The sequence below is a fragment of the Echeneis naucrates genome, chromosome 20 (genome assembly GCF_900963305.1).
Source record: "Echeneis naucrates chromosome 20, fEcheNa1.1, whole genome shotgun sequence".
Lineage (NCBI taxonomy): Eukaryota > Metazoa > Chordata > Actinopteri > Carangiformes > Echeneidae > Echeneis > Echeneis naucrates.
In genome coordinates this window covers 12,351,700-12,377,396 of record NC_042530.1, presented here as the reverse complement: position 1 = coordinate 12,377,396, position 25,697 = coordinate 12,351,700, and the positions used below count along the sequence as shown (strand labels likewise).

At 41.0% G+C, this 25,697-nt stretch overlaps 1 protein-coding gene across 1 annotated transcript in view; it reads right to left on the bottom strand.

Annotated features, from left to right (window-relative positions):
- Nucleotides 1-25,697, bottom strand: part of sspo (SCO-spondin) — a 61,600-nt gene that overhangs the window by 10,747 nt on the left and 25,156 nt on the right. Inside the window, exons 49-100 of the mRNA XM_029529674.1 lie at nt 25,066-25,224; nt 24,471-24,635; nt 24,187-24,378; nt 23,966-24,088; nt 23,382-23,511; nt 23,012-23,137; nt 22,843-22,934; nt 22,018-22,206; nt 21,735-21,910; nt 21,379-21,629; nt 21,220-21,266; nt 20,952-21,122; nt 20,626-20,760; nt 20,048-20,184; nt 19,864-19,958; nt 19,703-19,752; nt 19,333-19,503; nt 18,735-18,905; nt 18,561-18,644; nt 18,294-18,393; nt 17,920-17,966; nt 17,635-17,835; nt 17,269-17,439; nt 16,128-16,328; nt 15,894-15,984; nt 15,531-15,662; nt 14,982-15,082; nt 14,680-14,846; nt 14,359-14,504; nt 13,852-14,072; nt 13,640-13,675; nt 13,300-13,464; nt 12,087-12,299; nt 11,552-11,719; nt 11,188-11,322; nt 9,930-10,167; nt 9,642-9,764; nt 9,505-9,551; nt 9,144-9,314; nt 8,793-8,969; nt 7,552-7,707; nt 7,301-7,425; nt 6,236-6,375; nt 5,672-5,718; nt 5,347-5,589; nt 3,751-3,912; nt 3,450-3,566; nt 3,237-3,375; nt 2,910-3,106; nt 2,183-2,310; nt 1,946-2,100; nt 675-721 (exon numbers count right to left, since the gene is read on the bottom strand). Coding sequence (XP_029385534.1) covers nt 675-721; nt 1,946-2,100; nt 2,183-2,310; nt 2,910-3,106; nt 3,237-3,375; nt 3,450-3,566; nt 3,751-3,912; nt 5,347-5,589; nt 5,672-5,718; nt 6,236-6,375; nt 7,301-7,425; nt 7,552-7,707; nt 8,793-8,969; nt 9,144-9,314; nt 9,505-9,551; nt 9,642-9,764; nt 9,930-10,167; nt 11,188-11,322; nt 11,552-11,719; nt 12,087-12,299; nt 13,300-13,464; nt 13,640-13,675; nt 13,852-14,072; nt 14,359-14,504; nt 14,680-14,846; nt 14,982-15,082; nt 15,531-15,662; nt 15,894-15,984; nt 16,128-16,328; nt 17,269-17,439; nt 17,635-17,835; nt 17,920-17,966; nt 18,294-18,393; nt 18,561-18,644; nt 18,735-18,905; nt 19,333-19,503; nt 19,703-19,752; nt 19,864-19,958; nt 20,048-20,184; nt 20,626-20,760; nt 20,952-21,122; nt 21,220-21,266; nt 21,379-21,629; nt 21,735-21,910; nt 22,018-22,206; nt 22,843-22,934; nt 23,012-23,137; nt 23,382-23,511; nt 23,966-24,088; nt 24,187-24,378; nt 24,471-24,635; nt 25,066-25,224 — 7,371 coding nt within the window. The remainder of the gene's footprint in view (nt 1-674; nt 722-1,945; nt 2,101-2,182; nt 2,311-2,909; nt 3,107-3,236; nt 3,376-3,449; nt 3,567-3,750; nt 3,913-5,346; nt 5,590-5,671; nt 5,719-6,235; nt 6,376-7,300; nt 7,426-7,551; nt 7,708-8,792; nt 8,970-9,143; nt 9,315-9,504; nt 9,552-9,641; nt 9,765-9,929; nt 10,168-11,187; nt 11,323-11,551; nt 11,720-12,086; nt 12,300-13,299; nt 13,465-13,639; nt 13,676-13,851; nt 14,073-14,358; nt 14,505-14,679; nt 14,847-14,981; nt 15,083-15,530; nt 15,663-15,893; nt 15,985-16,127; nt 16,329-17,268; nt 17,440-17,634; nt 17,836-17,919; nt 17,967-18,293; nt 18,394-18,560; nt 18,645-18,734; nt 18,906-19,332; nt 19,504-19,702; nt 19,753-19,863; nt 19,959-20,047; nt 20,185-20,625; nt 20,761-20,951; nt 21,123-21,219; nt 21,267-21,378; nt 21,630-21,734; nt 21,911-22,017; nt 22,207-22,842; nt 22,935-23,011; nt 23,138-23,381; nt 23,512-23,965; nt 24,089-24,186; nt 24,379-24,470; nt 24,636-25,065; nt 25,225-25,697) is intronic.

Here is a 25,697-nt window from a genome sequence, read left to right as displayed (position 1 = left end):
TATTTTCACTTTGAATTTAAGTGTTAAATAAATGTTTTTTTATTATTTTTATTAATGATGTGCAAGTGATAATTTACTATTTACTATTGGCAGATTGCACCATCACGATAGAGTGCAGAAGCTTTTTGTGAATTATTTAAACTTTCAGTCTGCTGATAAAAAAAAAAATGAGAAAAACATCCCTAAACTTTCCCAAATACCTGATATGTGGAAGTGTTGAGTAAAATGTTAAATCGTGATTGAAGTGTTTACAGTGTTTACAGACAAAAATAAAAATAACTCCTTGGATGAAAAATATCTGAATAGCCCTTAAACACTGAGAAGAAGAGGAGAGAGGCACAGCTGATCAAATGATGACAGCTAAAACACCCAGGTCAAATCAAAGAGCTATTTAGGTCAATTCATGCCACTTGAGTATTACCTAGCCATTTCTCTTGGTTGAAGATGTTACTACAACTTTGCTACACAAATATCCTGTGATGGATGTGACCGTCATTTAGTTATTTCAGTCAACTGCTGCAGCTGTTGCCAACTTATAGACAAGTTGAAATATCTATAATACCTCTGACAGTTAGACCAAGGAGTAGCTGTTGCTGTTTTCTTTTGCGTAAAGAGTGAGGCCCCCTATAAAGTGAAGTGTAAAAAGAAAAACAGCAGGACCATGCACCACTCACCATCACAGAGCTTTGAGGTACAGTTGAACACTCCACCTTGGCACACACTGGAGAATACGAGAAAAAATGTCAAATGAGTAGAGAAGGATAATGGTAAAATATGTGGCTTATTAAATTACACTTAGAAACCAAAGTAATCATCACATAACACAACTGAGCCTATCATACTCCATCAAACAAGTAGGAAACCACTGGGGAAGATGAAATGACTTACAGCATGTCTGCTGGGTGTAAGACTATCTTATACAGTAGATATCATGGTACCATACTGGACAGATAATAAGTGCATCGTTTGACAAACACAATGAAATTTAACTCTGTTGGTGCTTCACACCACTTTCAAACATTACCTGAAAGGTGATTTGAGTAGCATTTTTAATTTCTATATCGGTGTCAGATTAATTGGTGATACCTTTCATCATAAATAAATTAAACCTGGATTAACCTGACTGTGGCACTGCTTGCTGCTGTGTTTCTGGTTAAAACCATTCATTCATTCATTAATCTTCTACCACTTATCCGTTTCCTGGTCACAGGGGTGCTGGAGCCAATCCTGGGGCCAACACATAGAGACGTCTGACAAAAAAGGGGAACAACAATTCACACTCGTACTCAGACCTACGGACAATTTAGAGTGACCAATCAACCTAAACATGATGACTTTATACGGTGGCCGGAAACCAGAGTACCTGGAGGAAACCCACGCAGGCATGGGGAGAACATTCAAACTCCACACAGAAAGGCCCCAGAGCTGGGAATCAAACCCACACAGGGGTGCTGGAGCCAATCCCAGCTCACATTTGAGAGAGGGCAGGGTACACCCCGGACAGATCGCTAGTCCATCGGAGGGCCTGGTTATAACCAGTATCCTTAAAGCCCTATGTATACTGTTTGCTACTAAAATACTTTGCTTAGAAGTCATTATGTTTATTTCAGTAAAATACATAAGAACTGTTCTTGTCATGAGACTTTAATTAGTACTATGCTCTTCTTAAAGTTTTGCTGTTACACTCAGTTTGTGGAACAGAGAAAAGACAAAACCAGTTCAGAAAATCTGAAAATACTACTCCTACTCCTACTTCTAAGCAGAACCACAATAAATATAAAATATGACCATTTTTATAGTGTTGGTGGATAATGAGAAACAGTGTAACATAATGCAACAAATTCTTTGTAACGCAGCCTTCTGATACCTGAATTTTAATGCAAATGGTTTCAAGTTGAATATTTTGAATCTGTCAATGATGGGATGAAATTGTGCAGGGTACTACCATGTGTTGCAGAGGTGCTGAATAGCTGTTCCAGGTGGCACCAGAGTTTCTGCTATCTCCACAGTGCTGACATTCAAACTTTGGTAACTAGTTGGTAGAGAGAGTGCTGAGCAGGGACAGTCAGCATGAGAAACACATGAGCTTCTAAACAACACCTGCCGGGGACATAATGAAACCATTCAGAATCAGAGCTGCTATCCATGAACAGACACAAAAAATAAACGGGGAGGTTTAGACCTTTCCTGGAGGACAGGAACATCCTGGAGTGCATGGTCCAAGTAAACACTGAGTGTGTGGCCAAAGGTCCTCACAGGTGTATGGGCAGGAGCCTGAACAGTTACTGAAGACCTGCCCACTGGGACATTCTGCACACAAAACACAAATAAGCATGCAGTTGATTGTTTTTTTTTCCCTTCAGTGCTTACTGTCATAAGTTCAGTTACATTTCCAGTCACACTTTTGGTTCTAAAACACTATAAATACATCACTAATTAAGTATCTCATTAGTCGCTTGGCAACCACTTTATTTAACTAAAATTCTGTAATTACGTTGCTCTGAGGACCAATAATATGTAAATAGTCTAAATATATATCTTTCAGTGATGTGCATATGTGTTTGTGATACCAGGAAGGCAGCTGTTGGTGTTACAGACAGTGTGCTGTTCCAGTGGCCCCACACAAGCCTCCCCACCAGGCTCCGGCTCTCTGACGACTGTCTTGTTCCGCATTGACAACCCACCACCACATGTTGTACTGCACTCAGTCCAGGGTGACCACTCACTCAACAAACAGCCCACTGAAGAGGGGAAAAAAGCACAAATGATAGAGGGGCATGTCTGACAGGTGATGACAAAAAGTTTTAGAAAAGTAACCTTTTAACACTGTGTGGGATAAAATATCTGATCAATAATAAGATACAGTTTAAGAGAGCAGAAACTACTGAAAATAATGGCCGAGCTCACACCTGGACATAATGGTAGGTTGCAACTCTCTGTCTGTGAGGTGGCAGCGCAGGAGGGCCCACCCTCTTTTTCCTGGCAGAGGCGTGTCCTTGTTCTCTGGCCATGCCCACAGGAGGTTGAACAGGTGCTCCATGGGCTCCAGGGCTCATACACTGGACAAGAAAGCTTGGTGCACACCACAGTGCCATTCTCACACACACTGCAGATAAGGGATAGTTGGAGAAATAATACAAAATTTGATCTCATGCTTATATGGAAAGTGAGGTATCTGATTTGTAGAGGCTAGTTTTACAGAACTGAGCCTTCTTAAAATTCAAAGATGTTCTCACCAGGTATTACAGTCCATGGTAAGCTCATCTTTAGGCTCAAACTCCAGCGTCCCGTTCCCTGATGGTATACCACAGCGACACTCTGTTACTTGCACACAGCGACCATCCTGTAACAGATGCCCTTCTGGACACCGACAGCCTGAGACAAAAGAAGAAGAAACTGAGAAATAGAAAAATAGAGATATGCAGTTTGTGTTAGGGCTCATAAAATACCTGCGTGACAGGCTCCTTGCAGACACTGAACATGCCCCCATAAGTCAGCGCAACTCCTTGGGCATTGATTTGCACAGGTTTCTTGGTAGCTCCGTCCCCTATCCTCACATCGCTCACCTAGGAAGGTAGTAAAAATATTCTTTTCCATTTTTCACACTAAGGCAAGCTCACTAGATTTTTTGCTAATCAGTTTTGCATTTTCTGGCAACTTGCTATGAAAGAGTTTATTTTAGATTTTGCTTTTGGAGTTGGTGTGAAGATATTTACATCTACTTGAATTTCAAATAAAATATTGTTGTACCTGGGCAGAGCACTGTGTTACAGCTCTGGCTCTGGGTCTGTTGGCTCTTACAGTTGGGCCCCAGAGGAGAGGCCAAGGGCCATCTGTAGCGTTGTCTGACTCCACCACTGCACGGCTCTGCACAGGCTGTCCAGGCACTCCACATACTCCACTGACATAGATCTGGAGAAGAGTGATTATGATCATAATCATCCTGATTATAATGACAATTCCTGTAATAGATGCAATGGTTGGAACTGTCGTCACTAAGCCTAACCTTAACCCTATCATCAATCATCAATAATAATAGAAATGTGTTTCCTTAGACATATGCACAAGATGCTAGGGTTAAAAAAATAATTCCATCCATTAAGACTAAATAAAATCTTTTTCATTCTGCAGTAGTTCAATGATCTAGATCCACTATGATGAAATGCAAATCAAACCGAAGGTCCATTAGGCATGGTAGTAAATTTGAGTCCTTCCCATTCATATCCAAAGGGGAAGGGCCAAGTAGAATAAGGAATGGGACTGAGTTCAGGATGAGTTATTCTGTGCACACAAATGACACCAAAACCAATCAACTTAATATGCCCCCACAGAAACACAGACAACTTACTTCAAATCCCCTTTTCTATTCTCATTCCCTCTGCGATTAAGGACAAATGGGGCCACAGGGATGGGGGGGGGAATTGTGGATAATGATGGTAAGCACATAAATTGTCTACTGATGGTTACTATTAATCTACACTGACAGCAGTGAACTGACAGACAATAAGGCTACACACAAAAACCAATAAGTGCCTGATTGTACACTTTTTAGATTTTAATTAGATTCCACACTCAGTCATTCTTTTCTGTATATAATGCATTCCTTCTACAATGGCTTTACCAAAATCCACTCAAATTGAGCAAAAATAAAATATAATTATTGATATTGGTGCCAAAGAAGAACGACTGAAAGCCAGTGCTGTAATGTTAGAGATAAGATAAAAACCAAGCGAGAAGCCTTGGTGTTGCAATGAAAAAACATTCTAACATCCATAGTGGGCAAAATTACAAAATCAGTCTATTGTCATTATAAATAATGCAGTAAGATTTAAAGCATCAGTATCCAAGAGATAATGTGAGAAACTTGCGTTTATTCTTAGTGGGATTTGACAGTTGCACAAGTCTCATTTCCATTCAAGAACTGCAGCTTTTTTGCAATGTGGCAAATCTTGCAAATCTCTCCAAACACCAATAGGAATGATATTGGTCTACTTCTCACACCAACGAACAGGCTTTGTCTGTGTGTAAAAGTGCTGACTTCAACATACTCCAGTTGAGTTATGAAGCACTGCACTGGGTGGTTTAGGACCAAAACACAGAATGTACAGTGGTATAAAGCAGTTTTGCTTACTGAATCAAAACTGAATAAAGAGAAGCAGTATTGAGTGTTTAAGCAGCACAATTCTTCCCAGTTGCTGAAGATATTTAGATCTGTCATTGCACCTGTTCCTTCTCCTTTTTATGTCAATACGATATTTCATTCATTTTGGAAATTGCTATTTTTAGGTAGTCACTTAATTGTTTAATACAACTAGCCTCTTTGTCCTGCTAGACAAACATCATTACCTCTGCAGAAACTAGCATCTGGACAGAGCCGCTCCTCTAACAGCGGTTCTGGACATTGGCTCTGCTCCTCCTCTTTCGAGACTGGAAGACCTGTATCAAGGTCCAAACAGGCCCGGAAACGCCTCTGGATCGAGATCATATTAGCATCACTTATAACCCCCAATTGGAGAGAACTGTTCTGCATGGATGAAAGCGGGACACAGGGAGAACAAGGGGTCCACTCTGACCACTCACTGATGATGACTGAAACAAGAGAAGACAGAGTCAGGGTAACAGAATGAAGGTGTTTCCTCTTCTCATTACTCCAATTACCCTCCTTTCTTACCTTCACACTCTCTCGTGTCACACTGCAAAGTCCCATTATGACAAAAGCTGGAGGAAAGAACAGCAAAGAACAGATTTTTCCATTATGTAGAAAGTGACATTTTGTTCATTAAAAGGGGGTCTTGGTAATAAGACTGTGAAAGTATCATAATACTCAATTCATGGAGAAAAACATACAGCCCTAATTCAGTAAATGTGCCTTTAAAAAACTGTTAGGACTTTGGTTAGTTTGTGATGTCACACATATACATTCACAGCCTGTCAAAGAGCTGAAGTTGTATGAATGTTAGAACTTCAATATAACAAGAAGTATAAACCATCGAACATTTTTACAATATTTTTGAAGTGACAACGCTGGTGGATGGAAAAGAATTAAGTTGAAAACAATCAAAATGTTGCTGTTGTTAAAGCAGAACCAACAGATGAAAATGCTGATGCAGCAAAGATGTACAGACAGTGGATTAGCCATAGCAAACACTCCTTATGACATTTATGCTGTATTCTTGCAATTCTTCAAATTGTCTTGTGGAAGAGAAACAGTTATTTGTAATAGTTTAGGTCTAACCAGGTGCTGCAGCCTATGGTGACCATGGCGCCCTGAGGGACAGTAACAGGTGTCACTTGCTTTCCTGTAGCTTGGTGCTCAAGGTGGACACAGCCACATTCTTCTGGAGGAACACAGCTACCATTCTGCTGTAGTAGGCCCTGTAGGGGAAAAGAAAGACTGGTTCAGTGGTAGTTTTATTGTTTGGCTAATTTGGTTTCAACACGAATGTAGTTTTTTGGCTAACACTTCTTTACAATTCAACTGCAATGGTTAGTTGTTTTATATAAATATGTCGACAAACACAGAGGATATTTGAAGGTACAAATCTACATTAAAAGGAATCAATGGATTCAATGAGTTAAGGTTACTGGTGTGTTCATCCCTATCGATCTGCTTTCTGCTCTGTATTTCATTATCTTTCCCTCCATCTGGTGTATGGGGGTATCATTGGTTTATTGGAGAGAATTCTTCAAGTGTCTGTGATGAATCAAAGCTGGAAGCTCAGAAACTGGGCCAAATAACATTATACATTTTTTTTCTTTATCACAACTGATATAAAAGCCATGTATTACCAGCAAGCACAGAACACAACATTTTTCTAAAGTCTTATCAATACAAACAAACACCAATTTAGATGAACAGAGCTTTGACATTACATTAGAGTTATTGCTATCTACATGTCTAGCCAGTGCTCTCTTTTTATGTAAATTAAAGTAGAATAATTTAGTTTCATGTTTCAAAAAATTTTACCAATTTTGTTACAGCAAATAAATTAAAAAGTTTTAAACATTTGAAATAACTGGTAGAACAAGGGACTTTTAAGGACAGACAAAATGCCTTCTGAATGTTCCTGTATTCAAGAAGTTTATCTGAAACCAATCAAATGTTCCCTAAATGATCAGAAATCAAGAATGTGCCTTTATATTTACACTGTTAAGATTAGTTGCAGCTTAATTTTTATAGAAACCATGAACATGAAAAACAATTGTAGAGGTTTTAACATTGTTAGAAATGTTGTAGTTCCTCAAACACACATATTGTCAATCATGTATAGTATAAAGAAGACTGGGTTAACTGAATCACCTGTGGGCAGTAGCAGCCAGGTGTACACTCTCTGACACCAAAACACAGATCCTTCTGGCCCTGCAGAGCACACTGTTTCTCACAGGGAATGCCACACTCTGAGTACATGAAAGGGGCTTTGCAGTCTACAAAGAGGAAGGAAAAAACAAAATAAAACTGTTGTTCCGGTACATCTTAAATATGTATAATGTCACCCACAAATATGAAAACACATGCACACACAGACCATTCTACTATGGTCACTAGCTCACCATCACATGGACTGTGGCTACATGCCCTGCTCTGAGTCTCAACAGGAGTGCACTGTTGCCCCCTGGTTGCTGGCGAGAGGGCTACACGGTAGCGCTGCTGCCTCTGACTCTCACAGGAGCACTGGGACCAAACACTCCACTGTGACATGGGACAGTCTGTAAAAATAAAACAGACCGAAACTGATCTAGTTACACACATATTTCAAAAACAGTGCAGGTGTCTGTGACAAAGTCATTCCAGGGTTTCTTGAGTCAATGCTATTCAACATGTAATTGATTTATTTACACAACAAATATTAGGTTATCCTCTGTTATAATCAACAATAAAAGTACAGTTAGCAACAATAATTAGAAATCTATTATCAAATTGGTCAATGTGTAATCAATCAATTAGTTGGGGTTGGGCTGTAAAATTTATCTATAAGGTGAAACTATTGCAACTTAAACCAAATTAATTTTACACCTTCCTCATGAATATATTATTTCAGCTCCATAGGTACAGCATTAACATACATTCAAATCAGGTTTTTAACCTGCAGTCAAGAGATCCAAAACATTTAATTGTGCATTGATAAAGCTGCCTGACCCTTATAGTGTCTGCCCTGAAATATGGAATATCATGGACTGAAGGAGGCTTTTTTGTCCTTTCTAGCTGAGCCATCTATGATGGTTATTATTTCCCAATATATTAGTAACACCGTATGATCAGGTCTTTGATAAATTCTCTCATTGTGTCGAAAGGTGTATTACTTTTTAAATTATCTTAGAAAGATGTTTCCTTCCAAAGATTTGATGCACCACGATGGTTTAAATGCCATCACACACAGCACATAATGTCCTGCTGTAATTAGTCCCAGTTAAATCAAATGATTTCTAAATTGTATTAAGCAGGACTTACTTACTTACTTACCTAACCCAGCTGGGTCGAGTTAGGTATTTTCAATATAGGGACTCCTCAAATGCTGAACATTGCCTAATGAAGATGAAATGCCAAAACAATGTAATCTCACTTCTAAATGACCTTTTTTGGAGCTTGTAATCTTTTTGAGCATCTCTTTTTGCATTAGGATTATTTTTTTTGCATGTTTTTGCCTATGCATCTGATATCACTTAAGGATGTAATGTAATTTAAGACACCAATTTTTTGACTGAACTGAGATTTTCATCTGGCACCATAAAAGTGGAATGATCCTTTCTCAAAAGGAAAAAAGTCTCACTTGGTAAGTTTTGTCAGTTCGTACCTGGACAGGGCTGTTTGTAACACAGCTGTGTTTCCTCTTGGTTTCTCTCAGCTTCGATCTCAGTGGGACATTCTGCATCTCCCCCTTCCTCACACACACACACCCTGCGCCGTGACACAGACCCTGCACCACAGCTCCTGGAACATGGTGACCATAGTGACCAGGGACAAAGGTCATCTGGATACAAGGTGTTAAAATACAATCAGAACAAATATCATCTTTCTTCCTTAAAGGTTTCTCTTTTTTAAATATTATATTAAATATACATACAGTATGAACAAGCATTAAGAACAAAACGAACGGTGTCTGCTTTAGGTAAAAGTCAAAAGAATAATTTAAAATTGTACAAACCCAGACAGGGAGGGGCATGACATTCCTGGATTTCTTTTGCTGACCCACTGCAGTAAGAACCATTGTTTCTTGGTGGGGGGTTGATACAGGCATGGGTTCGAACCTGTGTCCCCTGTCCACAGGTCACTGAGCAGTCAGACCAAACAGACCAAGGTGTCCAACCACCATCCACTGAATACAACACCAAAAATTCAGCAATCTGAAGTGTATTATCATACCATTATATCATCTATGCTTCCATTTCTCCAAACTGAATAAGAACATATTTTATGAAGACATCTGCAGTATAATCCATGTTGTTTTATCACATTTAGACTTGCTCATTTACAATTTGTCTTTAAAGTTAAATGTAGTGACCCACCTCTGCAGTCAATGTTTTGGCAATAATCACCCTCTGGAGTACATGTGCTAGAAAGCAAAGTACATGAGAAAGTGCATGGAGTACAAATGCTTGATCAGACAAATATTTTCATCTGTGTTTGCATTCATCCATCTCACCATTGTTTACACTCTCCTTGCAGCCAGCTGTCCCCCACGGTGAGCTCCTGGTTATCATGTAGACACAGGGGCGGGCAGGGTCCTGGGTCGCAGGATTTATGCTGAACTTCCTCAAACTGGCAATCTGTTCCTTCATTTTCTGGGACCAGAGACCTGACACACAAAAGTAACACAAGTAGACTGATTATAGTTTCACTAATTCATGTTGCAATTTACAGTATTTTAACAATCAAAGTGAACAAAATGCTTGAACCCAGTATATCCAGCCACTTGTGAATTTCTTCTCACCTATATCTGGTCCTCTGCCCTTGCCCACATGAAACACTACAAGACGCCCAACTGGACCAGGAGCTCCAAATGCATATATGCTGACAGCTATGATTAGTGCAGAGGAGCTGTCCATCGGTGCAGCTGCAGTTGTTACAGTCCACTTGATGCCAGCTACCAGGGGCCCAAATCTGTCCCAGTGAGTCCACACAGTCGCACTGCCATAGCTGCACACACATTCCATCCTGTTGCAACTGGCCTGGACGCACACATGCATTTCTTTTTCAATTTCATGCTATGTTAAACAGTACACATAGGGTTCATTCTTTTACAACAATGCACAAGTTCACTGAAACAATATAAAATTTACCTTCTCACTTAGATCTCGGGTGATATTTATTGGTGCAAATAGTTAAGATTTAACTGTTATATCTTCTGTGGGACAATTTTTTGGGAAGAATGGACACTTAAAACCCAAAACAACAACAACAACAAAAACAAAATGCTGGCAATGACATAATGAGGGCAACATTTTTGGAGGTAATGATTTCTGATTGTCATTTTGCCATTATATGAACAGTGTGTATTGTAGATTTTTTTGTCACTTAAGTGAAGTGGGAACAAGTTATTAAGTCTGACATATCACCTTTTAAAGTGAAAGAGCCAAGGGCTTTAACATGCCAACTGTAGCAACCCTGTGTCTTCTGACATTTCAAAATATGAAAGCTTTGCAGTGAGACTGCCATCCTGGCACAAGCAGGTAGTGTATAGACACTTTTCCAACCTGAAAATTTCTGCCCTACAGTGTCTGAAAAAGAGCCCTAATGAGAAAGAGAGAGAGACTTTGGTGAGGCTACACCAAAACAGTGACACTATTAGCTGGAAAACCAAAATAATGAGCAGAAACTTGCCTAAAAGCTCAGTGGAGCTTTGGGGACATTCAGATTTCAGAAGATAATTGCCTATGGGGTTGTTGCCATGAGCAATAGCTTTCATACAAAAGCCATCATATGATCCAGTGTTAACAAAAAAATATCTATTATTGCTGCTTTAAGTTTTATCAAAGCAGAGTGATGTGTTAATACATATCAATATTGTATGTTGAATTGAAATGTGTTCAAAGCCAGTCATAAATAGTTTTGAATTAGCCCCTGCACTGCTTCAATTTCAACCTGTATAGGTGGGAACACAAGCGTTCATACAGATACCCACACACTTGTGCTTATCTGTTCAAAAAGGTCCTCAACCTTTAGAAAGAGTCCCTCTGTAGCTTTTGTACCTTTAGGACATCGACAGCCGGGCTGACATTCTGTGTTCTCCTGGCACTCTATGCCTTGCTGGAGGTCTGAACACCACTGTGGGCACTGGTTGGCACACAACACAAACTCCTGGCCCAGTGGGCAACCTTTCTCATCTGACAAGACATAAACAGAAGGTCATGAATTTCCGCATGATGCAGCAGACATTTTCTTCACATCACATCTCTCCATGAATGCTGATCACAGGGTGTTTGATATTTTAGAACAAAGATGTACCTGAGAAAATGGTCACATGCAATGAGCATCTATCCAAGCACAAGATGAACTAACCATAGGTTCACACTAATGAATATGCTTTATGTGAACATATTTGGTCTGTCTCACCACAAGGTTTGGTGTTGCAGGGTTTAACCTGGTTCTTTTCTCCTTCACACATTTTACCACCATTTTTTGGTGGAGGGCTTGAGCAGGAGCGAGTGCGTATGGAGCGTCCACCACCACATCGTTTATCACAGCGGGACCAAGGACTCCATCGGGACCAGCCTCCATCCACTAAATTGTCCAAACACATAAACAAACACGACTAAAAATACAGACCAACAAATCCCAAAGTTTCGACCTCTGGCCCTTTGAAGTGAAGCAACATTTAACCGATTATCATAGATTATATTGCCAATTTCGACATAATGAAACAATCCAAGCAAAGAGCCATCAGAAGCAAGTTCATTGTGGCCTGCAGGTGCCAGGGATTCATTTTCAGTGCATGTACTGCTACCTCCACAACAGCAACTGCCAACTGTGAAGGATTTCCTATCAAGCAGTTTTCAAGGCTACACTTTTTCTTAACCTGCAGTAAAATTTATGTAGATTCCTGGTTGTTTACTGACAGGGTTAAACTGTGTTTCTCTGGTTGGCTGACCTCTGCAGGGTTTGATATTACAGAATCGCTGCTCCTGGTTCCCTCCAAGGATATCTTCACACCATGAGCCATTGGTCCCGGGGCTGAGGAAGGTGCGGATCCTATGCTGTTGACCCACGCCACAAGACCGCGAGCAGGCAGCCCAATGACCCCATTCTGTCCATGAGCAGTTTTTCCGCACACAGTCATCTCCCTTGCAAACTTCACCTCCATCTGGAAATGCATTGCAGCAGAATCTATGTAGTAGCTGAGTGTAGCTTAATCAGAGTAACTGGTATAATTTCTAGTATTTCATCTCTGTTCACGTCATCAAATTCTTACACTTAGATGAAAACATTTTATCTAAGTATTTATAATATTGTCTAAATGCTAGGGCTGTCAAACAATTAAAACGTTTAATCTGATTAAAAACAGAGTCGCTATTGATTAATACTGATTAATCACCATTACTAAATGTGACTGAAAAGTTCACATTTTCTTTATATATTGGTGGACAGACAGATGAATGTCAGGTGGCAGACTTTGTGTTGTGTGATGTGTTTAACATTTATTTTATATTGATGATAAATCCAAATTAGGAGGCATTAATATTTTTCAGAAATATAGGATGAATGGATTGATGAAACTTTTCAACAATTCAATTCAAAGCAGTTCTCACTAATGCTTCTTGATTGGGAATCAAAATAATTACTACATAAACCTTTAATTTATTTCAAAAGAAATGGAATAGGCCTGACTGAACATATCTACTTCAGAAATATAGGTTGCCTTAAAAACAACATCTTTATGATCCCTGTGGATATGTCCTGCCATATTTGTCGTGTTATCTTTGGACTATGTTAAACACACTTAACAAAGCTTACAAATTCTTGTTGACAAGGGGAACATGGTTGACATAACTCAGAGAGAAAGCTAGTATTTCCACAAGGGTGATTTCAGGATAGGGTTTAGTTCAGTTAATGTGCCTCCAATATTACCAGCTGTCATGGTGTCTAAATAGCTTTCAATTCAAGGTAAAGGAAGTAATGTTGACTTGCCACACTTCAACATTTGTGCATATTCCCCTTGACATACCTGTGGGATGTGCTAATGGGGGCATGACTACATCCTTGATTCTATCTTTGATTTCAAGAGTTTAAATTGTGATATTATTTTGATTGAGCTTTGATTTTGAATTGAGATTGTGACACCCTTACAAGTGTGCTGGCCGTACCTTGACACTGGGGCAAGTTACAAGCCTTCTCTTGGTGAGTCTTTCCAGAGCAGGGAGGTTTCACACACTCTCGATGACGGGACTTCGTAGCCAGGTTTAGAGCATCAGTGCAGGTCTTAGTGCAGGAACTCCACAGTGACCAGGGAGAGAAGCCACTATCCTCATCTAGATATGATATTGATGTTGAGGAAAAAATGTAAAGTCAAAATCCTTCACAGACTGAATTTAAACAATAACCATTCAAAGACTGGAGCTGCTCAGACCAGTGAGGGAGAAGGAAACAGGAAAGTAATTGTGAAAAATTAAAACTATCCTCATAATTCTTAAAAGGATCTTTTACCTGGTAAACTTGGTTCTTCTGTAGGACCAACAATTGCTGCCAAAAACATTTCAAAATTAATGATCATAACAAGCGCCATTATTTTGCACTGTGCAAGAATGAGCACTAGGTTGTATATACTGGTTTAAATGGGTGGAAATGGGTGTTATTATATAGGACTCGATTAAATTTAATGTACTGCACTGTACTGCAATCCACTACACCTGCTGTACCTGGGCAGTCAGGGGCCTGGCAGTAGGTAGTTTCCTGGCGTGGCCCCTTGCAATCTCTCCCTCCATGGGTTGGCACAGGCTGTGTGCAGCTCCTGGAGCGAGTTTTCAGTCCTAGACCTCCACATGAAAGTGAGCATGGGGTCCAAGGGCCCCAGGGAGACAAGCCACCATCAACTGGGCAGTGCTCCAAGGAACAATTCCACCTGCCATGTTCGCAGGTGCTAGAGGAAACAGTAAAGAGGAAAGGATCAATTGGCATTAAGTTTTAAAGGAAAAGAAGGTGGCTAAGCAAAATTTAAAGGCTGTTACCTAACTCCATTAGTGAAAAATAACCCCCTCAGAAAAGAAAAAAATGCAAACTAAAACACCTTACCTTTTAAAAGCAATTGTTTTAAAAGATGACATATAAATTATCCTTAATGGTCCAGCTGTAGAAGGCAGTGGAGGCAATGTAAGAAATGTTCAAATGTTTTATAAGTTCAGATATTACCATAACACTATGCTCACCATGTGCTGCAGTCATGGACCATTGTTTCTCCAGACAAAAGCTCCATCCCTTCAGAGATGTTGTAAAGGAGGAGTGATGTAAACGGTGTGACAGAGACACTCTGCAAGGATGCCAGAAAAGCTGTGTCGACCAGACAAGGACACTCCTGAAACACAGCGATATAATCTCAGACTTCCATCATGTGAAGAATTTTTGCATTACAGTTTCAGAAATGAGGTAAACATTACTTTTTGTCCAGTGTGTTCAAAGCCTGGTTTAAGTATTATACAGGTATGGCCATCATGAAGGAGAAACAAAAACTTAGATTACAGGAAGCCAACCTGCACACAGACTCCCTGGTGTTGGTAGGTGTGCAGAGGGCAGTGGCACCCCTCCTCACAGCCATCTGAGTAGCAGCCCTCTCTGCCACTGACCTGAGCACAGCTGAATGGACAGCCCTCACCTCGTTCACATTCACGGTACAGCCTCCCTGGGGGGCAGCCCACCTCTGCACAATGACATGACATCCATAAAGTAAACACATTCAAGTGTCTGACAATGAGCTTTCAGACAAGATTAGCCTGCATTTGACAGTTACTTTAATGCCACAGGTACAGGCACTCCATAGTGGACAGGGACTCACCAAGGCACACCTGTGTGTTGCACATTTTGCTCTGGCTACTGAGGCCGCTACAGGGTGGAGTCCTACACAGACGAGAGCGGGACTGGTGTCCTCCACCACAACTGACTGAACACAGAGACCACTGAGACCATGGCAGCCAGGGCCCCCCTGAGTCTGGGCAGAAAGACATATGCATGGAGAAATACATCCTTTGATTTACATTACTTCAATATCATCATTACTTGCATATTATAATGTTAATTTCTATCATGTATCATTCACTTCAATTTGTAGTTTTAAAGAAAAAAAAATAACAAAAATTTCATAATTCATGTGCTACTGTAATGTTGAAACTCTTACTTTTTAATATATTACATTTAACATCACAAATGTGCAGAAGATCAGGACCCGAGTGGAATGAAAGCAATTTGTTTTGAGAGGGTAAAGTGAGATGGAAGTTGGATTGGCCTGGCATCCCTACCTGTACAGGTCTGTATGTTACAGTCTTTCTGCTGCTCAGTGACTCCCAGGCAGCCTCTTCCACCACTCTGAGGAGAAGGATTATCACACTGCCTTCTCCTGAACCTGACTCCGCCTCCACATGGAAGAGTGCAATCTGTCCAGGCTCCCCATTGGCTCCAGCCACCATCAACATTGCAACCAGTGACTGATTGACACTGCAGAACCCCCGCCTCACATGAACTTCAAGTGAGCAAGAGAAGAGGAAGGGGGGAGTGTGTATACATTACACATATATTACACACACACACACACACACACACACACACACACACACACACACACACACACACAAATACATATATAGATATATAGTATGTAAATGCTATCGTATATTCGATTGAATTAAATTACATTAACTAGTATTTTCACAGGAAACAATGGCGACAGCATGTTGTGTGGCAGGTGTTGTACCAGTTTTTACAGTCACTCGTGATGCTGTCTCCTGGATTCACAAACTGCCAATCAGACCCACCAGGCCATACCCATGATGTATTACTGGCCTCTAGACCACCTGTACAGAGAACAAATCAATGGGACCAAACAATAACTAACCAGAGACAAAAGACTACTGATTGAATGAGCGTCTCCCTAGTCAAACACAATTACATATACAGTTTATGCAAGTAAAAGCATTGTGGCTCTCACCAATATCAGAGCTATTGTGGTATTTGCAGCGACACTCCCCCCTGGCAACACACACTCCATCTTGCAGAACCATGTCACCTGGACAACCACAAGTGTGGCTACACCCAGGGGAGTCCAAGCACACTGTGTCACCATGGAGATCTGAACAGGAGCGAGGACAGGGCTTCCCACAAGGCCAATCTTCCTGGCCTCCACTACAATCTTGAAAAGACAATTGGAAATAAAGTTTAAGATAATTAATATGTGAATTTGATGAATAAGGGTAGCATAGTGATTAGTGCTGTTGCCCCACAATAAGAAGGTTGAGGGTTCAGTTTCTGGACTGGGCCCTTCTGTGTGGAGTTTGCATGTTTTCCCTGTGCCTGCATGGGTTTCCTCCAGGTACTCTGGTTTCCTCACACTATTCAAAGACATAATGTTTGGGCTATTTGGTGACTCTAAATTGTCCGTAGGTCTGAGTGTGAGTGGATGTTTTCTCTGTCTGTCTCTAAGTGTTAGCCCTGTGATGGACTGGCGACCTGTCCAGAGTGTACCCCGCCTTTGCCCAATGTGAGCGGGTATTGGCTCCAGCAGATCCTGCGACCCGGAAACAGAAAAACGGTAGAAGATGGATGGATGGAACTATAAAAGAAAACTTGGCTGTAGCTAGACTGGAAAAAATATTATCTTCCAAGGACTGAGGTCAGGACAGGTGTGAGTCAGGCTAGCGAAATAAGTAGAAAATATATGCAGCCAAAGTTGGGATGAAAAACCAACAAGGATCTTAAATAGTGTTAAAAAGTAATTACAAGTGGCGTGATTGACATTGTTTGGATGTTCTCTCCGTTACACAAATGTTTCTATAACCAGACATTGTGCTGTAGCGCAGCAATACAGAAGCCTTTCAACTTGGTGTTTGTCACTAAACCCTGTTATCATTCTGTGCAGCATCATGGGAGGGCTGAGAGTTCATTAATCGTCCCTTTCAGAAAGCCATTTAATTTCAACAGTTTTTCAGATTTTTACAATGTATTCTTTTTTTGCCTCTTTTCTCTCCCCAAGCTTTCACCAGCAGGGGAATATTTCCTCATGTTATTTAGGGTGTGTGTGTGCTGACGGAGGTCCACAATTAATATATAATGTGATCCTGTTTTATGCTGACCTAAGCAGGTGGTGATGTTGTCATAGCAACCGCGCCTCTGTCTACTTTCTCCAAGACATGGGAGGCCACCAAACCTGGCTGGAGGGCTGTTGCATCCTCTGGTGCGAGTGGATGATGCAGAGCACCCATCACAATCCGACCACACGGACCATGGACTCCAAGAACCATGAACTATGGACAAAGTCGGCAAAAGAAGAAAGAAATCAAACATAAAAAGTGATGACAGAACGGCTGAAGGGTTCTGACTGTAAACAATTTCAAACAAAACAGTCTTAAATTGTCTGATCAATGAGCTCACTTTTGATCAGCATCATTCCAAAAGAAGTTTTGAACGAAGGTGTTAGCTACTCAGTGGTGGCATATTACCTGGACAGAAGGTAATGACAGGGCAGGGCTGTCTCTGGATTTGAACACCAACCCCATTGTGTATTTCCTGTTCTTCCGAACAGGCAGCTCCTCCAGCCTTAGGCTCAGGACAGCTGCAGCTCCTGTAGCGGGAAACGTATTCTGCCCCACAAGTCCTGGAGCAAGGAGTCCACTCTGACCACTCACACCAGTCACCTGAGACTGGAAACACAAGTCAAAATTTACCAGCCATTCCTTAATAAGATTTTCCAATTGAAAAACTGCACCAGTCTTTGCCTTCCTCACCTGGGCAGGTGTATCTAGTGCAGTTAAGCCTCCCACCTTCACAGGTGCTGAAAGACAAGATACATGTACACATAAGTGTTTCTTGAGTGTGTAGTCTGTAACTACACACACTACTTTTTCTCTCTCTAAAGCCCTACCTTTCTCTTATTCTCCTTCTATTTCTTTCTCTTGAATAAAGATTTTCCTTTCTTGTCTGTTACCAAGTGCTTGCTCATAATGGGATTTGTTGGGCCCTTTTAAATAAATCTATACAGTGTTTGGCCTCGACCTGTTCTATATGTAAAATGCCTTGATGTAACTAATGACTTGGCATTTGATTTGAATTTGATCCTGTGCGTGTCCTTTTGATGAGTTTGTATCTGTCATATACTCACCAGTTGTTACATTCATCAGGGGCTTTGGTTGTCTCTCCTGCTTCCAACCTGTTTCCAGTACTGAGGTCCAGGCAGGGGCAGTCTTCTCTCTCTACACAGACTGTCCCATTAGCAGACAGAATCTTTCCTTCAGTACAGTAGCACCCTGGTTCACATCTCCATTCACAGTGCTGAGGAACAAATGTTCATCACTTTAACCCAAATATTATTATTTTTAAGTATAAAGCATGATTTCTTTTTGAATTGCAGAAGTGCTAAGTTCGACACTCACTGCCAGATCATCACAGGAGCGAGGGCAGGAGGGACCACAGCTACTGAACACTGTTCCCGGAACCTTAGAACATGGCGCAACTGAAAAGAAACACGACATGTACATGTTGGTATGTACACCGATATTGGACCAGATGTACTTGTCTACACATCTAAAGTTTGCACTCATACCTGGGCAATGGTCAGTGTTGCAGGCTACAACCTCAGTTCCTAGCCCCTCACAGTAATCTCCTTCCCCCTCTGGACTAGGACTGTCACACTCTCTCTTACGGCTCTGAATTCCCCCACCACATGACTTTGTACACTTTGTCCAATTACTCCACTTGCCCCATCCACCATCACCTGGAAAGAGCCCGAAGAGCTTGGTGAAATGGTAAAAGAATTAAAATGTCCATATCAATTCATAATATATCAAACAATATTTGAAGAAATATGGAAAAACATCACTGAGACTGGGCTACAGTATGCATCTGTCTGAAAACAAGCAACTGTATTATGAAATAATACAACAAAAAACAACCTACACTGCGTATTTACTGGCAGTTTATTTACTGTTATTGACAAATCCCATGGCTTACAGGGTTTTCATATTTAATTCAGCTCATGTAAGCACAATTCACGTGTGAATGAAAAAAAAGCTGTTCTGATTACAGTCAACATTCAAAATGCATGTACAATATGAAAACACGTGCGTAAAAGAACGTTACTGCCGATGTAGTGTTTAAATATCAATAATAAACAATAATAATAATTAACAAACAAAACTCACGGTCACATGGGCTACTGATGCAGACTTGGTCCTCTCTGTGAGGTCCCAGACATAGCAGGCCACTTCCTGACTGCTGGGGACCAGGACAGAAACGGTACCGAGACTTGAGACCTGCTCCACATGAAACTGAACACTGACCCCATGGAGTCCAGGAGGACCACTGACCATCAACTGCAGAGAAAGGTGAGAAAGGTGTGTTTAGTTGGACAGGGAAAAAAAAAGACACCGTGAGGTAATGTTGTTTTTGGCATCAGCATAATCTCACATGGCACACAACCTAATGTTGCTGTTGTGCAAATCAGAATCTGAAAGAGAGTGCACAAAAGCAGACACAGTAGCTGAGGTAAAAGTGAATTCAGTAAGTTTTTACCATTGCAGGTGCCTTTAGAGCAGTTTACCAATCTCCCTGCTTCACATGTACTGAAATGTAAAGAGAGAAACACAGACAAGTTGAATCATTAAGTTGTCTCTTACATTTGTGATCAGAAAAACATGCCTATGGAGTTTGAGTCATTATTCAGTCTTCCTCACCAGTTGTTGCAGTCTGTGGGGACAATGTCTCCTGGTTTGTACTGTTCCCCATTTACTTCACAGCGACAGTCAGACTCCTGCACACATACACCATCCTAGGAACAGAGGGAATCATGAACAATGATGGTGTGATTCCTGTCAACATTTGTACATATGTATGTTTGTGTATAGCCAGCACAACTACCTGTTGGTAGGTCCCATGTGGGCAGGTGCACCCAGGGGTGCAGTTCCTGCTGAGGTCCATTAGGAGGTCTGTGCACAACACTGCCCCCCTGACACACTGTTTCCACAGCTGGCCCTGAGGACACAATTGGTCACCGCCTAAGAAAACCCCAGTGCATAAAAATTACAGATGTCAATGCATTAAAAAAAAAAGTTGGATTGCAAACTTCAACAGTCAATCAACAAGTGCCTCTTGTCTTCAACTAATTTGACAAAAGTCCTTTATTTGTCACATATTTTCACTTTTATTCAAAACTATACAGTTCACAGTTTGATCCGTTATCTGCCGATGAAATACATTATTAAATGTCAATGTTGGCATAAACTACTGAAACTCTTATGCGTTTTTCATTTCAGAAAAATAAATATAATATTCTTACAACAATTAGCCAAAACTACCTGTGCCCACATATGAACATTCTTAGCTCTGGTGTAGGAAAATATTTAGTTTCACAAGTATGAGAAAGAAGTAAAATCTATTTTTCGCTCTTCTTAAATATAAACTGGTATTGTTAGATAAGTGGATCGTTCTTGCCATACCACATGGCTGCAGATTACAGGCACTGAACTGCTGAGCAGTCCCGTGGATTCGAATTGGCCCTCGTGTTCGGGTCCTGTAGCCTCCTCCACATGTCACTGAGCACTTTGACCACGTACTCCATGGTTCTTTCACACCTGAGACATGACACAATACAACGGCATTAACTTTATTTATATGTTTACATTATCTGTGTGTTGATATATATATATATATATATAAAATCATCATCTTTTAATTAGAGTAAAACATTTTTTGCATTTCCAAATGTGGATTTTATATTAAGTAAATATTAGGTAAATATTAGGAACGGAGTAATTTTGCAGACCAAAGCAGGGTTCAATGCTGCAGGTATCAATCCCAATTCTGTCTCCTTTGCAAGGACGACCCCCAAATGCTGGAGGAGGATTAGTTCCTGAGCGATACCTCCTTCTCACACCAACATCACATGTTCGACTGCAGGTGCTCCACTGTGTCCAACTGCTCCAACCACAGTCCACTGAGAAACATAAACAGGTTACAGAAACCATAAAAGAAAGATTAGGAATCAGTTTGGGGAGACAATATAAAATTTAAACTCAGAGTGAAGCACAAACCAGGGCAAGGTGCTGTTCCACACTGCATTTCACCATTAACACAGGTGCTGCAAGAGACATCAGAACAGGTAACATTTGTTTATAGCATGTATTCCCAAAGCAACTGTATTGTAAGCTAAATTTGATTTATCCCCTGAGGGAATACAGTCTTAACAGTACCAGTTATTGCAGGCATCAACCAGCAGGCTGCTACCAGCTGAATATGTCTCCCCCTGATGGTAACAAGGGCACTGTGCCAAAAGCACACAGCTGCCATTCAACAGGTAGAGGCCCAGGGCACAGTAGCAGCCATCATAGCAGGCAGTGGCACACTGCACATCTGTGGAGGTCATGTCCAAACAGATCCGTGGACACGCACCGCCATGGGCCTCACATTCAGCTGCTGTCATATACACCATTCCCTCTGGACACTGACCTGAAAGAAGCAGAAATGAATGGTTTTATTATGAAGTACTGCTATTCACACATATTTATCCACGATCCTCAATAGTCTGAGTGGTAAGGAACATTCATACAGCACCTGAGCAGGGGTGGGAGTTGCAGTCTCCTGTCTGTATATGTGGCCCAGAGCAGCTGCTGCCCCCATGCTGTGGTGAGGGGGAATTGCAGAATCGCTCTCTTGTTTGTACACCAGAGTCACACTCAGATGAACATTGAGACCATACGGACCAAACTGACCAGCCGCCATTTACTGGAAGAATAAAATTAAAATCAGCTTATAATCAGCACAAAATCATATATTTTAGCTATAGAGAAAATGCTTCATTATTAACACTTTTATAGAAGATTATGTCTTACCTGGACAGTGTACAGTATTGCAAGGCTCTTGCTCCTCGTTCTCCCCGTCACAGCCAGAGTGCGTATGGTTGAATACAGTGAGTGAGTGGTTACAGCTACGAAATCGTCGTCTGATTCCCACCTCATCTACAAGGTTGAAACATGTCTTGCTGCACTCTGACCAGCCCGTCCATTTACTCCAAACTCCATCTGGTAGCACTGTAGAAGACAAGGCATTATACTACAATCACATGATGAGTATGAAAATGAATTAAAAAGCTTGTAGACTTGTAGACTTCTATTTAAGTATAAGGTGAAAGGCTTATTGTATGACTGCAATTATTTAATTAACAAAAACAGTATTCGTACAGATATTGAGTTATTGAGTTGCTGAAATGTTTCAACTCATCTTTCAACTGTTACTCAGTCTCTCCGTTTCAATCTAATTGTTGTTCATGAAATAGTTCAGAGCAGTATGGTGGCATAAAGGTTTAGCGCTGTTGCGTCACAGCAAGAAGTTCATGTATTCATTTCATTTGATTCCTGGCCTGGGGCCTTTCTATGTGGAGTTTGTATGTAGGTATGAGTGTGAGTGGTTTGTTTCTGTCTGTCTCTTTATGTTGGTCCTGTGATTCACTGGTGACCTGTATAGGCTGTACCCTGCCTTCCACAATGTGAGCTGGGATTGGCCCTACCCACGACCGAGAAATAACTAAATGGTAGAAGATTAATGAAATACTCCTTTGCTATACTGTGAGGCTCAATGCAGTTATGTAGCTTGTTTAGGAAAAAAAAAGAAAGCATTCAGCGTGTAAACCTTAGTTTTGGTGTTGTGTGCAGTCCTACCAGGGAGACAGGGGCTGGAACAGCTGCGGGCTTCTGTGTAGTCTCCTGGACAGGGCTGGATTTTGACTGCTCCTGTTGGGTTCACTGGGGACCTGGGAGAGAATATTTATTAAATTTAATATAAGCAAAACAGTACATCTTAATCTACTGTCCAGTTAATCGGGTTCACCTGTAGCGATGCTGTAGTCCTAACCCACAGGTTACATCACATGGTGACCATGACGACCACACTGACCACTGACAGCTCACCACGCAGCTGGAGGTGTTACAGGTGACCTGTCCATCCCTGCACACACTGATGGTGGATTTCTGACAGTTAGACTTTAATTGTTAAGAAAACAACCGCAAAAGCAAAGACAGAATCCCAGTAATCCAAAACAATGCTGAGAAGAATTGATATGCACTTGAAAAAATAAATATCAAGATGACAATTTAGTAAAAAAATTACAGACATTAAAATTTTATGTGTTGTGTCAAAAGTACATTTCTTTGCATTTAGCATTTTAGAAATGTCACTAGGCTCGCTTTGGTTCACTCACCATGTGGTACACTGGTCCTTGCTGACCATCTGTCCTGGCTGCAGTGTTTGGCTGTTCCAGTGACAGACACATTGAGTGGCATTTACACATCGTCCCTCCTGGAGGTACAAACCACTGGGGCAGCGACACCCTGGAGAAAGTCATTATTTATGTCAGTGCTGTAGCTGCCAGTGACTGAACATGTGCACAACTGTTCTTTCAGCAAATATATCACCGACATCTTTTCAACAGAGGTTTATTGCTTTTGTAGTATGTGACATTAGCAACACACTGCATCACAGTCAGAAATCTCCAAAGCAAGAAAGCATTTTGAGTTCCTCAGCACTAACCCAAAAGATTAAGATTCCAAAATAAAAATGTATAATTGCTTCTGAGCGTATTAAAGGCTATTAGATCTTGTAATGTTCTGAATTGATTGATATGCAATAATAGATTATGAATGTTTACACTCCTTGAACTTCTAAGAAAGAGACCAATTTAATTGTTTGCATGACATTTTCCTCTCAAGTTAAATACAAGCATTATAGCATTGTCTATGCAGCTGTACAAATATAGGTAAACTCCAAATACAATGAGCATCCTACCAATTGTACATGCTGTAGTGCAATTGTTGGTTAATCTGAGGTGTGCACAGGTAGGAGGGCAAGGCTCCAATCTTCCAGCTTGGCAGTCTGCCTCAGTCACAAGCACCATGCCATTGACACAACCTAAACAAATCAGCTTGTTTAGGATTACAAAGGATAATGGTGTAACTCAGAAAAAGGTTTTAAAAACCAGCAACAGAGTTACTATTTGACAGAGTCACCTGTCTGTGTGCCAATGTCTTTGGTGCAGGCCTGGTTGTTGCAACTATGGCTCTGCAGGTTCATGCCTTCACAGTCCCGTCCACCATTCTTAGGTGGAGGAGCAGAGCAGGTTCTGTTCCTCTGTCTGACTCCACCTCCACAATGAGCATCACAGTCTGACCACTCTGTCCATTCTGACCAATGACCATCAACTACAGAGAAAAGCATGAATATAATCATTGCATCAGTTTCTAAGTACTTGTGAAGCAGCCAGTTTATGCACTATCAAGTTCATTGAACAGACCTGGACATGCTCGAGGGAAACAAGCTCGACTGTCGAACTGGGCCCCACCACAGGCCCCTCCAGGCAGAGCTTCCCTCAGTATATCCCTCTGCCGAAACAAGGAGCCCAGACCACAGGACACACTGCATGCACTCCATGCTGTCCATGGGGACATGATACAGTCCACTAGAGCAATGAAAAAGAACACACATTTATTTAAATTCATACATTCTTTCATTCATTCATTCATCTTCAGCTGTTTTATCTGTTTCCGGGTCCAGCTCACACTGGGCGAGGGCGGGGTACACCATGAACATGTCACCAGCCCTGAGACAGAGGCCAGAGACAAATAACCACTCACACTCAGGCCTAAGAACAATTTAGAGTCACCAATTAACCCAAACATGATCTCTTTGGTTGGTGGGAGGAAACTAGAGTACCCGGAGGAAACCCACGCAGGCACGGGGAGAACATGTAAACTGTGCACACAAACACAAACACAAACACAAACCTTCTTCATGTGGGGCAACAGTGCTAATCACTATGCTGCCGTAAATTCATACATGAACATATATAAATAAAATATCACCAGGTTTTAGGTTATGTCTTAACCTACCACAGTCTTTCTCATCCGATCCATCTAAGCAGTCTTTCTGTAGATCACACCTGCGGTCCAGGTGAACACACTCCCCACTGCCACAAGGAAATTGCTTGGGAGAGCATAGGGTGGGTACTAGAGGCTGCTGTGAAGTCACCACTGGCCTGGCTGTGGTGCCTAAAGTGATATGGCAAGACAATAGCAAGCCTTACCTTACATATTGACATACACATATCACAAAGGATATTTAAGTAATTACTTTTAATTGAATATTATATTTTACACATCTCTGGTCAGCACCTACATGTATTCATTAAGCAACACAATCAGGAATGCACCCATAAATCTGTGCTTTACATTTATTCTGGAGCAGGAAAATTAGTTCAAACATGCAGCCAGAGGTCACCCCAAATATTGCTTTGATTTAGATTTTGTAAAGAAGTGAATAATAAGTAGAAAAACATCCTAATACATATTTTGTTACAATATTTTTAACAAATATTTTGTTTGTTAAAGCATCTTAACTTTGATTGCGGTGGGTAACTCCTTTATTGTACCAACACCATCAAATATTTGAACAGTGTTTGTAACAGTAAAATGAATCTAATTTTGACACTCTGTACTTCTAATATCCCCTGCCCCCAGATACA